The 13,025-nt window shown below is 58.0% G+C and overlaps 1 protein-coding gene across 5 annotated transcripts in view; it reads left to right on the forward strand.

Annotated features, from left to right (window-relative positions):
- Positions 1–13,025, forward strand: part of DLG3 (discs large MAGUK scaffold protein 3) — a 78,299-nt gene that overhangs the window by 15,287 nt on the left and 49,987 nt on the right. For 4 of the 5 annotated variants that reach the window (XM_059824509.1, XM_059824510.1, XM_059824511.1 and 1 more), the window contains exon 1: positions 10,375–10,701. The exons of the other annotated variant lie outside the window; for it this stretch is intronic. In XM_059824509.1, the coding sequence (XP_059680492.1) occupies positions 10,375–10,701 (327 nt within the window). Of the gene's footprint in view, positions 1–10,374; positions 10,702–13,025 lie in introns of those variants that run through there. 5 annotated transcript variants of the gene reach the window in all.

The following is a 13,025-nucleotide window of genomic DNA, read 5'->3' on the forward strand; positions in this document are numbered from 1 at the left end:
GGGGATTTGGCAGAGAAAGGCAGGCTGTGCCGCCAGCATGGCGACCGGCTGTCTGCTTCCCCTGTCCTTCTCTCAAATGCTTTTTCCTCTTTCCTGACTTGCCTTTGGCCAAAGAGAAGGGCGTACCCACGCTCTGCGCCTTTGCCTGGCAGGAGTGGCTCTGGGCACCTGCAGTGGGTCAGGATGAGACCAGCACGTGGTGAATGCTGCAGCTGCAGAAATGCCCGCTGCAAGCTCCCCACTCCCCCCTGTCCTGGCTGCAGCCCCACCGCTCTTCATTTTCTCTGCAAGGTGTGTGAGAGGGGAAGCACCGAGTAGCTGTTTGCTATTGCAAGGAGCGTCAGGGAAATTAAGCAGGTTCCTCATGTGTGCAAATGTCTGACAATGAATGCAGACCCCCAAAAAGCTCCGTGTGAGGTTGCTTGGTTGCACATGCTCTGCTGTCCCCACCACCCCATGTCCTCTCTTGGGCTGGCTGGGCAGGCAGCTGAAACCATCGCTGCAGGCCAGGCTGGCCACTGCTTTATCTCAGGTGGAGCCCGGCAGCATCAGCCCTGCAACCCTGAAATCCTGGGAAGTGGCTAATGCTTAAGGGATGGGAGCAGAGAAGCAACCAGCTCCCGGAGGGACACACCCCCCACCCCCCCCCGCCATTGCATCCCCATGCACCTTTGAAAGCATATTTAATTTTAGGAGAAGCAGAGAAGAAAAGCAGCAAACCACAGCCCAGAGGCCCCAGCTGCTGCCCCAGTGTCACTTGAGCCGCTTTGTGCCTGGAGGTCGCTTCAGGGCTCGGTATTCAGATGCTCTCCAGCAGTTTTGTGCTTCGACATTGCAGACACAGGCTCAAAAGCCGAAGTGCTGAAGCCAAGAGGGTGTCTGTCTGCAGTAACACGCTCAGACTGAACCATACATCAGCCCTGCACAGCACAGACACCCGGCTGGGCAGCTGGCTGCCTGTGTCCCAAGGATGCTGCTGCTCTTAGGGGGGTCAGCATGGGCTGCGTCAGTAAGACCTGTCACTTCAGTGGACGTTTTGGGGTTGAATGGCCTCAGCTTTACTAGAGGCTCTTGCTATTCCTGCTGCAGAAATGAACGAGGAAATGCTTAGACCTTGTTTCTCCCAGCTCAATATACAGCTTCAGCAAAGGATGGAGAAGTCAGCAGAGCCACTAGGCTGTCAAACCAAAGGCTCATGTGTGGCTACCTGTTCCTACTCTATTTGGGGACTTTCTGTCTAAAACCAGCAGCAAAGGGAAGATCCTCAGCAGACCCTAAGTCTTTTCTGGCTGCGCAGCGTAGGAAAGCCCTGCCAGGCACAGGGCTGTTGGTCCGTCTGTTCATCCAAGTCATCATCACTGTTTTGAAGTTACTTTGTGATGGTGTGAGTGTGTGCAGTGCCCCCCATGCACTGGCAGAAAGGGGACAGTGATGGGGAGGCTTTGGGGAGCATCCTGCAGAGAGCCACACTTCAAAGTCATCCAGACAAGCCTGGAGTCCATCCATCCTCCCTCCAGATTCATGCTCCAGCTTCGTTTGCCTCCGTCTAGTGCACGTGTCTGCCCGTCCCCAGGGGAGCACAGCAGCTGAGGCGACTTGCACACTGAGATCCACACTGATGGGTTTCATGCATAGCTCTGAAAGAAAGAACTGAGACCATTCACAGGCATCTCAGCGGGATGGGGAATGAACAGGGGCCAGCCCCATCAGTGCCTTGGCCAGGAGGTCCATGAGCCGCCACGCTGTCCCCGCTGGGTCTCTGTCTGCTTTGCTCATCAAGTTTCCAAAATGAGCTGGTGCAGCCTTGGTACAGGGTCCCCAGAGCAGCACCCAGGTCCCTCCTTTCCTGCTTTGCCTTGTCAGGTGACTGACCACATTCCTGCCGCAACCGAAGTGAAGCGCTGGAGGCCTTCTCCCGCAGCACAAACCAACGAGGGGCTCTCAAAGTGCAGAGCCTCCGTGCCCACAGCACGGGACGTGCCACTCTGACCTCCACCCATCCACACTCTGCTCCACCTGGCAGCCACCCCAGCATCTCGGGAGGCCGAGGACAAATCTCCTGGGTGCATTTCTGCAAAACAAATGGGCTCTCCTCGCCATTTTTTAAAGGAACAAACCAAGCTTGAAGGCAGAGCCTGACAGGCCAGCTGCTTTCTATCTGGAGTGCTGGAGCTGGGGGAATGTCGCTGCATCTTAATGGCATCGGGCTGGACGCAAATCAGGATTCTGGTGGCAGAAGCAATACCGGCACTGTTATAAATAGAGCAGCCACGATAACTGCTTATGAAGGTTTTTAGTCTTTCGGATTTGGAGGATCAGTATCAAGCTATGCTGAGAGATCCATTATCCGTGGCATTGGTAGGAGCTAGGGGAATTGCAGGGGAGGGACAGTGGATGAGTGCGGGTTTGGGAATCGTCCCTCTTGTGAATCCAAGTGTGAGCCCTTTCAAAGGTGCTTTCTGCTGTGTGCTGCCTCCTCTTGCTTTGCTCTGCCTGCTCTGGGAGGTTAGACCATGTGTGGCTGCACCATTGCAAGCGTTTCAAGTCAACCTCGTACCCTGCTGCAGGAAGCGAAGGTTTGCTCCAGGGCAGCACCTGCCAGAGCCCTGCAGCGTGCAGGTACAAAGCACCTTGCAGGAGCCTCACTGGCATTGCACCTAAAAATTATTCCAAGTATTGAGACTCAGGAAAAGTCCTCCTGTGGTCTGTGGCCTAGATAGCTCTCGGGGCTGGCACCGCTCAGGCACACCAGTGTCTGTGCCCAAAGCACTGGCATGGAGAGTATTATGCCTGGCCGGCATCACTTCCCCAGCCTCACAACCAGCTTCCCCCCTGCACGCGTCCAGGAAACATGGCAATATCCTGCCAGGCTGTCCCCCCTTTTTAAGGGGTATTTTTAGACCAGAAAATTTCATAGCCCAGCTACAGCAGACTGCGGGAAGAGCTGTGGCAGAGCAAGCGAGGGGGCACTGCGCTGCGGGGCAAGAGGGAGAGCCAGGCTGGTCCTGGAGCTGGATTCATTGCTGAAGCCAGGGGCAGGCTCTGCCAGCTGCTTCGTGAGCATGTTGCAGTCCCGTTGCTGTGCTGTTCATTCCCATTCCCTTGGCACGTCCTATGCAGCTATTTCCCCTCTGTGCGGTGGTAGATTTTGCATAGCTGAATCTCACAGGGTGTTTTTGCAGGGAGGTTTTGTAAGCTTTGGGGCTCTGCTGCTGTGGGAGCGCTCCTGTGTTACTGCTCTGGTTCAGAACAAGAGCGTGGTGATGAAATCACTCTCCCGGCTGCCTGGTCTCACCACACCGTGGCTCTGTGGCAGAGCTCATGGCCTGTCTTCTTTTGGGGTGAAACCCAACCCAGTTGTGCGCTCTGGCCCCTGTGGATGCCCAGTCCCTGGGACCCCACCATCCCTTGTCCAAACCAAGCCCTGAAGCCAGGGTGAGGGAAGCAGCACATCATCCCTTGATGTCACCCGTCACCCAGGGCTTGCGCTGCTGGTGTGTCACTCCGGAGGAACACATGTGTATGGGTGTGCCTGTGCCTCGGGAACACCTCCTCGCCCCAGGGCTGGGACCCGGTTGGAAGGTCACCTCGGGGCTTCCGGAACGGCCGTGTCTCCCCCTGGCGCGCAGGCGGCGGCGGGGCCGGGCGGGCGGCGACAGTGCGCCTTTAAGAGCCGTCCCCTGAGCCGGCTGCGGCCCTGCGGCTCGCGCGCTGATTGGACGAGCGGCCGGCAGGCGGGCGGGGGGCGGGGACAGCCATTCAGAAATTTCCGAGCAGATTTTCTCCCTTAAAGGGGACAGGGCAGTGGCGCTAAGGAGGGCAGGGCCCGCCGGGCGCCCACCTCCCGTCCACTGCAGGTGCCCGGGGCTCCCAGGGACACCAGCATACATTTTTCTCTCCGAGATTGGGCAGGTTCCCACGCCGGAAAGTGTGTCCTGGGGCAGCACAGCCTGGACAAGGCACCAGTACCCCCACGAGCCACTGGCTGGGGGCAGTGGGAGCTGCTGAATGGGCTTTGCTCCGTCTGGAAGGGGCAGATTGGAGCAGTGCTGGCCAGGCGAAGGAGGGGAAGTGTGGGCCCACAGAGCTCCCCTTCTTGTCCCACATGCAGGGTGGGAATAATCGAGGAAAGGGCGTCCCTGGACACTGGATGTGGGGAAAGGTCCCTCTGTGCAGGTTTGTGCTGTCCAGGGCAGCCCCAGACCTCAGCAGTGTGGTGCTGAGCCCTTGCAGCGCTTTCAGAGCCACATGCTGACCCGCTCCGAGGATGGGACTGTTCCTGCAGGGGTGGCTCCGGGTAGAGAGCCCACAAGAGCTGACTCGTGGAGCTTTGTGGCCCCAAGGACGCATCAGCTTAGGCAGGGCTGGCCAGGAGGCCTCCGACAGCCTTGTACAGTCCAAGTGGGGTGTGTTCGGCTGCCGCTAAGTCTGAGTGTGTTAGCACACCCAGGGACAGCTGGGGACTAGTGAAAGATGCAGGGAAACAGGATGTCTGGTGGGGGTCACACTAGGCACAACTGGCTGCAGATCAAGGTACAGGACCAAAAAAAATATCAACTGACCCTCTTAAAGACATGCGACTTCAAAATACCTTGCTCTTACTCTGGCTCGGAGTGGTGAAGTTGTGCCCTGGTCACATTTTCAAACCTTCCCTCTGCTCCATCAGGCTGGAAATGTGCTTTATTCTAAAGGAAATGAGGCACACAGAAGGACTGGGCACCCACAGACCACAAGACATGGCAGTGCTGTAATTGCCATGCCCATGCAGCAGCAAGACTCCCCCCATGTGCCCAGGGAGGTGCTGTGGGAAGGCAGCCCGTGGCCAGCCCATGCTTCAAGTGCTCCAGCACAAGGCAGAAGCCTCTCTGTCGGGTGACGGGGAGAGCAGCTGTGGGCGTTGTGAGGCTGTCAGGAAATCCATAAAGCCTGCTGCAGTTGATTGCTATTAAATAGAGCCTCCAGGCTCTCCTTTACAGGGAGGGAGCCTGGGCTCTGCTGCAGGGACCTGCCGCAGCTCTCCATCGCTCCTCTTCCCTTCTAGTGCAGCCATGGAAGACGTTTAGTTGGCTATACTTCCAACTGCAGAAAGCAGCCAGTGGTGTTCATTGAAGGCCCTTGCACTGTTGCTGCCACAAGTGAGGATACGGGAACTGCGTAGTTGCACTGGGCAACATATCAGGGATCATTAACACAATGAAAATGGTTTTGCCCTGGAGGAGAATAATTTCTCTGGCAACTGCCCTGAGAGTGCTGAGAGCTATCAAGTCCCTTGGTATGCCTGGTTATTATTATCCCAGCTGCACATTTCCCGGCGTGAATCGCTGCCGGTGGCACGGAGGAACAGTATCAGCATGAGATGTTCGTTATCCTGCCCCTTCCCACTCACCCGTGACTGCGCAAACCCTCCAACACTCATGCGATCCGCCGGCCCCATTTGCCCACTAGCTGTGCAGCCAGCTCTGCAGAGCGCCTGTTCAAGTCTCATTTGACAAGTCCCAGACACAGCAAATTGCAAATCCCGGATGGATGGGGGTCTGTGGTAGTGCTAAGGAACCGACTGATGGACTGAGCCAAGCTTGGTTGGTTCCTCCCTTTGCTGCTCACGTCCCTGTGGCCTGCTCCCCCCCGTACATTTACGTCCCAGTGCTCCTCACCCCCTGTTCTCTGCTGCGTGGCTGCAGACCCCACTGCCTCCCCTTTGTTTTGCATGTTGGGTAGCTTTTTGCAGTTGATAGCGGTCAAGAAAGGCACCTTCCCCATGCAAAACTGTCCCCTGCCTCCTCCCCCAGCATTGCAAAGATGACACCTTCCCCATCTGCACCCGGGCTCAGAGCTAACGTGGCTTCGGTTCCCCTGGCAGGACACAGCTCCCGCTTGGGCTAAAGGCAAGGAGCAGTGCGACTGCCCTCATGTGACCATCATCTCTGCAAGGAGCTGGCTGCCTTCAGCCTGCCCCGTCTTCTGCTCCTAGAAAGGCTGTAGGTGCAACAAACCCCCAGCTCCTGATCCCTCACACTTGCCTTCCTCTTCCCGCAGGACTTCACGTGAGAGGAGGGAAGCGACAATAGGGGCTGAAATGCTGGCAACACTAGACAAAACCTAGCTCCATGACGCCTTCGTGCCATGTAACTAGCACCATCTCTGGGGATTTCTTGACACTGCTGAAATTAGCACCTGTAAAAAGAGCAGCTGCCAAAGCTGAATTTAAATAAGATGGGCAGGCTTCTGGTAGGAAGAGGGTAGGAGATGAGGGAGCTCTTGGTTTCCTTGAATCGCTTCCCTCCATGAAGGCACCTGCCTGGAAATCAGCTCCCAGCTTCTTTAGCCCTGCTCAGTGCCCACATCACTGGGGCAAGATGCCCACAGCTGCATGAAGGCGCTGGGCACTGCATCTGCCCTGCCAGACCCAGATCTGGGCACCCCAGCGCAGGTGCCCACACCTTTTGGGCTCCAGCAGTGCCACTCCCAGTAGCCAAAATGCCGCTACTCACTGAAGCAAGCTGGAGAAGTGCAGGAAGCTGATGTCCTGGCCAGCCGGCCCTGGCCTCCTCTTGAGCTCTATAACGTGTCCCAAGCCCCACGCAGCGTTAGGGAGCGTTGCAAGCAGGTGCCAGCAATCAGGGATCTTTCTTTTTCCTTTTAATTGGGGCTAGCAGGTGGCACATGCCGTTCACTACAAATGAGTAGGAATTAAAAAACTCTTGTGGCAGCTAAAATGGGACATGCAGGGGAGCTGCAAGCAGGTAGGGAAGGGCTCTATCAGAGCTGCACAGCTGAGGCTCAAGGCCCCTCCGTTTGCAGGTGCCAATGAGGCACTAACAGATAAAAGAGCTGGGGGAAGCAGCTGAAGGTTTTAGATCATGGAGCCATCCCTGAGTTTGCGAGCTGGCAAGCAGAATGGGCTGGAGGCAGTGATGCTGGCACTCCAGGGCTGGCGGCGAGGGTGTTTCCCACGTAGGGATGTCCACTGCATGCATGGCTGCCCCATCTGCGGGGCTGCCAGAGACCGAGCAGAGAGAGGACTGGAGACCTTCCTTGTGGAGAACGCACCCCAGTCTTCCATGGAGGGGGGGGGAAATCAAATGCTCCTCTTAATTGTTCACTCAGCTCCTTATTAAAGCAGTTTTCCCTAACAGGTCTTCTCCTTTGCTTTTGCACTTCCCCCCTAATTGAATGCCCATGTCCCTGCCTGCTCCCACCACAGGACTGAGTGAAAGGAGGAGACGTGTCTGGAGCAGGGCAGGTGTGAGCAGTCAGGGTTACAAACTCTACATGTGCCCTTCCCCAGTGCTCTCCTCCCACCCAAGTCAGCCTTTTCCAGACATGGGTCTCCTGCCTGATCTTGGCCTGAAGATGGCTTTGGTGGAGGCTTACGGTAGTGGAGGGGGGGGGCCTCACTGGGTGGCCAGTGGGGCTCTGCACACTGCATGGCCCTGCAGCTGATCCGTGCCATCCTAGGGTGAGAACTGCCATGGGAAGGAGGTTTGCAGTTGGGCCGGAGCAGTAATTAGTTACGGTTGTGTTTCAGATTCTGGGCACATCTCATTGATGAAGTGACTCAGATCTCAGAGGTGCTGCAGGGTGGAAGGCGGTGGGCAGCCAGGATGGACTTCATGTCCTTTTACTCTCATGCAGGAGACACTGGCCACCTGCCTGTTTCTACATGGCTTATTGCTCTGCTTTGGTGCAGCAATCCCCTACCTCAGCTTCATTCCTGCCCCAGTCCCTCCCCTCATTCCCACCTCTGCCATCACTGCTGCAAGATGCCCTCTCGCCACACATGACATCCCCCAGCCCCGGGTCCACCTTGGCTCCTGAGGAGGTGCAGCATCTCCTGGGAGCACAGGGCTCGTCAGCCCAGCACCCTCCTGCAGGGCCAGCACCGTGTGCTCTGGGAGATGGCACAAGGACCAGTAGAAGATGTGGAGATGAACCTAATTTCTTGAAGCCTGAAGTGTAAAGTTCTCTGTTAAGGCCAGCACTGCATGCTTTCCTTCCATGCACACAAACACAGTTTTTCATTGATTAAAATAACTCTGAAGAAGCTTGCTTTGCGTGCAGGCATCCAATCCTTCCTTGCCTTAGTGAGCTCCTGGGGTCTGCAGTGTCCTGTGGCACTGAGCTCTGCAAGGTGAAAGTACTTTCTCACGTGCAGCCATTGGCTTCATCTTGCTGCATCTCCTGGGTCTTTGGGTCAGTGCCACAGTGCACCCGGGTCCCGTAAGTGTTTGTCAGCAAGAGCCCCTGGGAGCAGCAGGGTGAGGCCCACCTGTGGAGCTGTTTCCAAGGGCTCAGCAGCAGTGCTGTGCTCGGCCGCTCAAGGCCAGCATGGTGAGGACAGGCTCTCTAGACTTGCTTGTCTGGGAACACTGAGACTGTCCTAAGCTTGCAGCTGGGGAAATTTCCGTGTGATGTATCTGAGCCACAACACCCCTCCATGGCATTAAGCGTGGAGCAGCACGTCTTCGTAGCATCCATCCTGTGATGGAGGTAACCTGAGCAGCCCAGAGGCAATGAAGCACAGGCAGCGCTGGAGAGAACAGGCTCTGCACCGTGCGGTGGGGACCGTGGGGCTTGGTCACAATGCAGATCCCAATTATGGGGTGTCTTCTGCCCCCGCCCCTTCACCCAGAAGCAACCATTTCACTTGACCACTTGGGAGCAAACACTGCAGGAGCACCTCTGTCTGTGGTGGTCAAGTGCAGAAGTAATTTTGTATTGCGGTTTAAAGAGCTGAAGAAACAAGGAGTGGGCATGGGCATTTGTCTGACCGGCTGTCACGCGCTTCCTCCTCCCTCAGACCTGCTTGTAAGCAGGGCCATGCTGTGCCAGCTGCATGAGGCCAGTAGGAGCCTACAGATCTTGTAGCCTGAATTGGGGTGTTGAACCACCACGTCTTGCAACTCAACTTGCGGCCCTCTCCTGCCTCCGTCTTATTTCTTTACCCGTATCCTGCGGGTGCCCTACTGCACACCTTTCATTGCTCTTCTACATGTTTATGTACCATTTCTTCAAACAATTCTTCACCCACCCTAGTGTTTATCACATCTCTTAAGCATTAGGAGGCTGGTTTCAGGTTCTAACTGGTCAGATGTGTTTTTTTGTAATAGTTTTTCTTTCTACCCTTCAGTTTGTCTGTGCGACTCTCTTCTGAACTTCTTCCAGGCCAGCACTTCTGTGCAAGAGGTGAGGGGTTGCCTGAGCTGCACTGGGAGCAGTGCCCTTGTCCTGCTGCACCAGTGGGCATTTCTGCTCTGCTTTTACCATCCCCTGATGGCAGTAGATGGAAGGCCCAGCAAAGGCCCTTGGAGTTTCTACACCCCCAATGCATCCGTGGCCCCCTGGGCAATGGCAGCATCCCCAGAGTGCTGAGCTGGAACGTGCAGTAACGTTTCTGGGTGAGAGCTGACGTGGGGATGCAACAGAGATGCTGCTGCCGGGCTAGTGACCACGGTTCAGGTCTGGAAAAATTAGTTCATACTCCAGTGCGGATCACAGCTGATGCGAAGTGAACTCCTCTTGCTGTCAACCGCAAAGCTGGCAGGGCTGCCCGCTGCCGCGCCGGGGCTCGAGGAACGGAGCTGCACAAGAGCTGCGTGGTGCGCCCGGGGAGGGGTGAGGGCAGCCGCCGGTGATGCACAGGGCTGTTGAGCGGGGGATTTCTGTTCCCTCTGGATGCCGCCAGCACAGGCTGCCGGGAGCGGCGGGGGCAGCACGGGCGCTCCCCCGGGGCGCGCTGTCCGCAGGCGGGTTTTGGACCCGCTGCCCGGGAACCGCCCCGGCCGGTGGGGGTAAGGGCGGCCGCGGCTCTCGGCGAGCGGCACCCCCAGCCCCCGCGCTCACCGCCGGGGCGGGGCGGGGCGCGGAGGCTCCGCCGGCGCGGATTGGCCGCCGGGGGGGGGGGGGGGGGGAGGCGGGGGATGCTTCGCGCCGCCGCAGGTGCCGCGCGCCGCGCTCCCGAGGCGCGCCGCACCGGACTGGGCTGAGCCAAGCCGGACCGGACTAAGCCGAGCCGAGCCGAGCCGAGCCGAGCCGAGCCGGACCAGGCTGAGCTGCCTCATGCAGCGGAGCGGGGCGGAGCCGCTGCCCCGCGCCCCGCGCTGGGAGCGGCACCGGGACTGAGCGGCGCTGCGGACCATGCTGCGGCGCGCCCCCGCGGAGATCACCGCGCTCTAACCGCCCCCCCCCCCCCCCTTCCTCCCGCCCGCGGGGCCGGGGGCGCGGAGCGGGCGAGGAGGCGGCAGGCGCGCCTTGCGTGGGGCGGGGGCCGCTGCCGCCCCCCCGTCCCTCCCTCCCTCCCTCCCTCCGCGCCACCTCCCTCCCTCCCTCCCTCCCTCCCTCCCTCCCTGCCGGCTCTATGGTGTGAGGGCAGCGATGCACAAGCACCACCACTGCTGCAAGTGCCCCGAGTGCTACGAGGTGACGCGGATGGCGGCCCTGCGGCGCATGGAGCCCCCCTCCTACGGCGAGTGGCAGCACGAGCAGTACGGCTACGGCGGGTACGGCTCGCAAACCCTGCCCGCGCCCGGGGGGGCCGCGCCCGCTGCCCGCGGCAAGGCCAAACTGGGGCCCCCCGCCCGCGACCCCGCCGCGCTGAAGCCGCCGCCGCCGCCGCCGGGGAAGAGCGCGCCCAAGGTGAACGGGAGCGGCCCGGGCTGGTGGCCCGAGTGCACGTGTTCGAGCCGCGACTGGTACGAGCAGGTACGGGCCAGCTCCGGGCAGCGGCTCCCCGTGCGGGACTGGATGGGACGGGGTGGGTGGCTGATGGGGGTAACCTGGGGAGAGCGGCGGGGTCGTGGCAGGGTGCAGCATCACCCCGGGACGTTGCAGGCGGCGGGGATGGACGCTGGCGTTGCTTGGGCCGGCCGCCGGCGTTGTTGCAGTTGGCCATCGTCGTCGCTCGGGTGGGCTGCCGGCATCGCTCAGGTTGGCATCGCCTTTGCTCAGGCTGGCCACCACGGTCCTGCCCAGCGTAGGAGCTGTGTGTTGGAGCAGCCTCCCCAGAGCCGAGCTGGGCCAGCTGGGTCTCATTCGGCACAAGGCGGGCGTCGGGAGTGATTTTTTTTGGACACCCCACCTGAGGTAGTCGCCGCTTACGATGCTGTTGCCTGAAGCCCCAGCAGTGTCGAGGGCATCCCGTCATACTGTGTTTAGCAGGCGTGGGGCGTGCTGCCCGCCAGGCAGCCTCGTGGGCTCACGGTGCCACTTGCCAGCGCTCCCAAACTGGCACTCGCTCTCCATTGAGTTGTGGTTTCTTCGCTCTGCTGCTACGTCCCTGCTCTCTGAGATTATTACGTAACCCTGCTCTGGTCGCTGGCGCGCCGTGTGCATTCTGCCCCATTTCACTGCCTCCATTTCTTCCCACACACATTCGTTTTATTAGTGTTCTCCTCCAGGACCCATTCTGAGGCTGTGCCTCTCTTTCTCCTCTAAATGGTGAGACCAGTCTTGTTTTGAACCCAGAAGCCAGCTTAGAAAATGGTTGGAGCTGTTTGGAAAGCATTAAAATGGAGGCTAGACCCTGCCTGAAAAACAATTTACCCTGCTTTAGAGAAAAACATTTCAATTTGCTTCTTCTGCCTCTTTCATTCATTATCTTCAAACCCCACATGATTTCTTATTGATCCTTCTAATTATTATTTCAAGACACTGTAGCAGGCAGACACACGGGAATCAATGGGAATTCTCTCCCCCTTTCCCCTCGGAAAACACAACCCTCTTCTTCCCTTCCCTTGTTTTTTCTTCATTACTGTGTCACTGTCTGGTTGAAATAATTAGATTCAAAGCTGATATGCTCAGAAAGCACCCAAAAACCCAGCCACCTTCCTATCAGCCTGGTCCTGCTTTCTCTGCCACTCTTTGCATCAAAATCAGCCTCAGCTCTCTCTCGCCTGCTGATTCCTGGCAAGCATTCTTCCATCTTTCCTTCACTATCTTTCTTTCCCTCCATCCAGAGCAGCAAGCTGGGGGTGCTGGGTAGGAGCAGGGAATTGAAGCATGTCTGCTTCTTCCTTTCCACTCCCGCTTGTGTGAAAGGTCCGGCCCAGGGTTCCTGGTAAGACGATTGCAAGCAGGCTGGGAAGGAAGCGATGCCAGCTGCATTGCTGCCGTGGCAGGCAGGGCAGGGGAGCCTTTCATGTTTTTGCAATGATGGAAGAGAAATCATTGTCTCTTTGTGGTGCTGCCACAGAGCCCCGGAGCTTGGGCTGCTCTGAAAGTCCACGTTGGGAATCTCTGCTTGGTCTTAGCCTTTCTGAAGAGGAAAAAAAAAAATAAATCAAAAGCCCCTCACGGCATTGCAAGCGACAGAGGATGCCAGTATGTGAAGCTACGTTAGCATAGCGGGGTCTGCATGTAGAATATGACGTGTGTGGTATGTGCACTGGCTGTATCGGAGCAGGCAGGATTGCTCCCTGGTGTGTAGCAAATGTATGCAATGAGTAAAGCTTTGCAGCAAATACCTCAGCAATGCTCCGCTTCAGCTCCGAGGGTGCAAAGTGCCTGAGCCATCAGGAATCCATGTTCTTCCCAGTCCAGTGGTGGGCAGAGGAACAAAAGGTGGTAAAATGGAAACAGCTGGGCATGGCTGGGTTTGGCTCTGGGAGGCCGGGAGATGTTGGGCTCTGAGTAGATTTGGCCGGATGCTGCGGATGTGAAGCTGGTCTCCTTCACAGGAGCTGAGGAGGCAGCCCCCGTGTCCTCGAGAGCCTCAGCTAGAAGCAGGGCTGCCATTTTTCAGGGCTGCCCCTTTAAATGAGCTCCCTGTCCCTGGTAGCACTTCCAGCAGCAGAGTTGGAAGAGGTGTGCGGGGCAGGAGGCTTCCCCGGGAAAGCAGGGATCTGTTCACCTCCCAGGGAGCTTCACCACCTCTCACTTAGCCTTTTTTTTTCCCCTTGCTTCTTCACGCAAGCAGAGGAGAGTGTGCCCCGGCTGCGTGCACTGGTGCGGCCGCGTGCTGCACGGATGCTCTGACGTCAGAAATGTGCTCACGGTTGCATATGGTGGTGTATGTTCTCTGACATCAT

This window comes from Gavia stellata, chromosome 14, assembly GCF_030936135.1.
Source record: "Gavia stellata isolate bGavSte3 chromosome 14, bGavSte3.hap2, whole genome shotgun sequence".
NCBI lineage: Eukaryota > Metazoa > Chordata > Aves > Gaviiformes > Gaviidae > Gavia > Gavia stellata.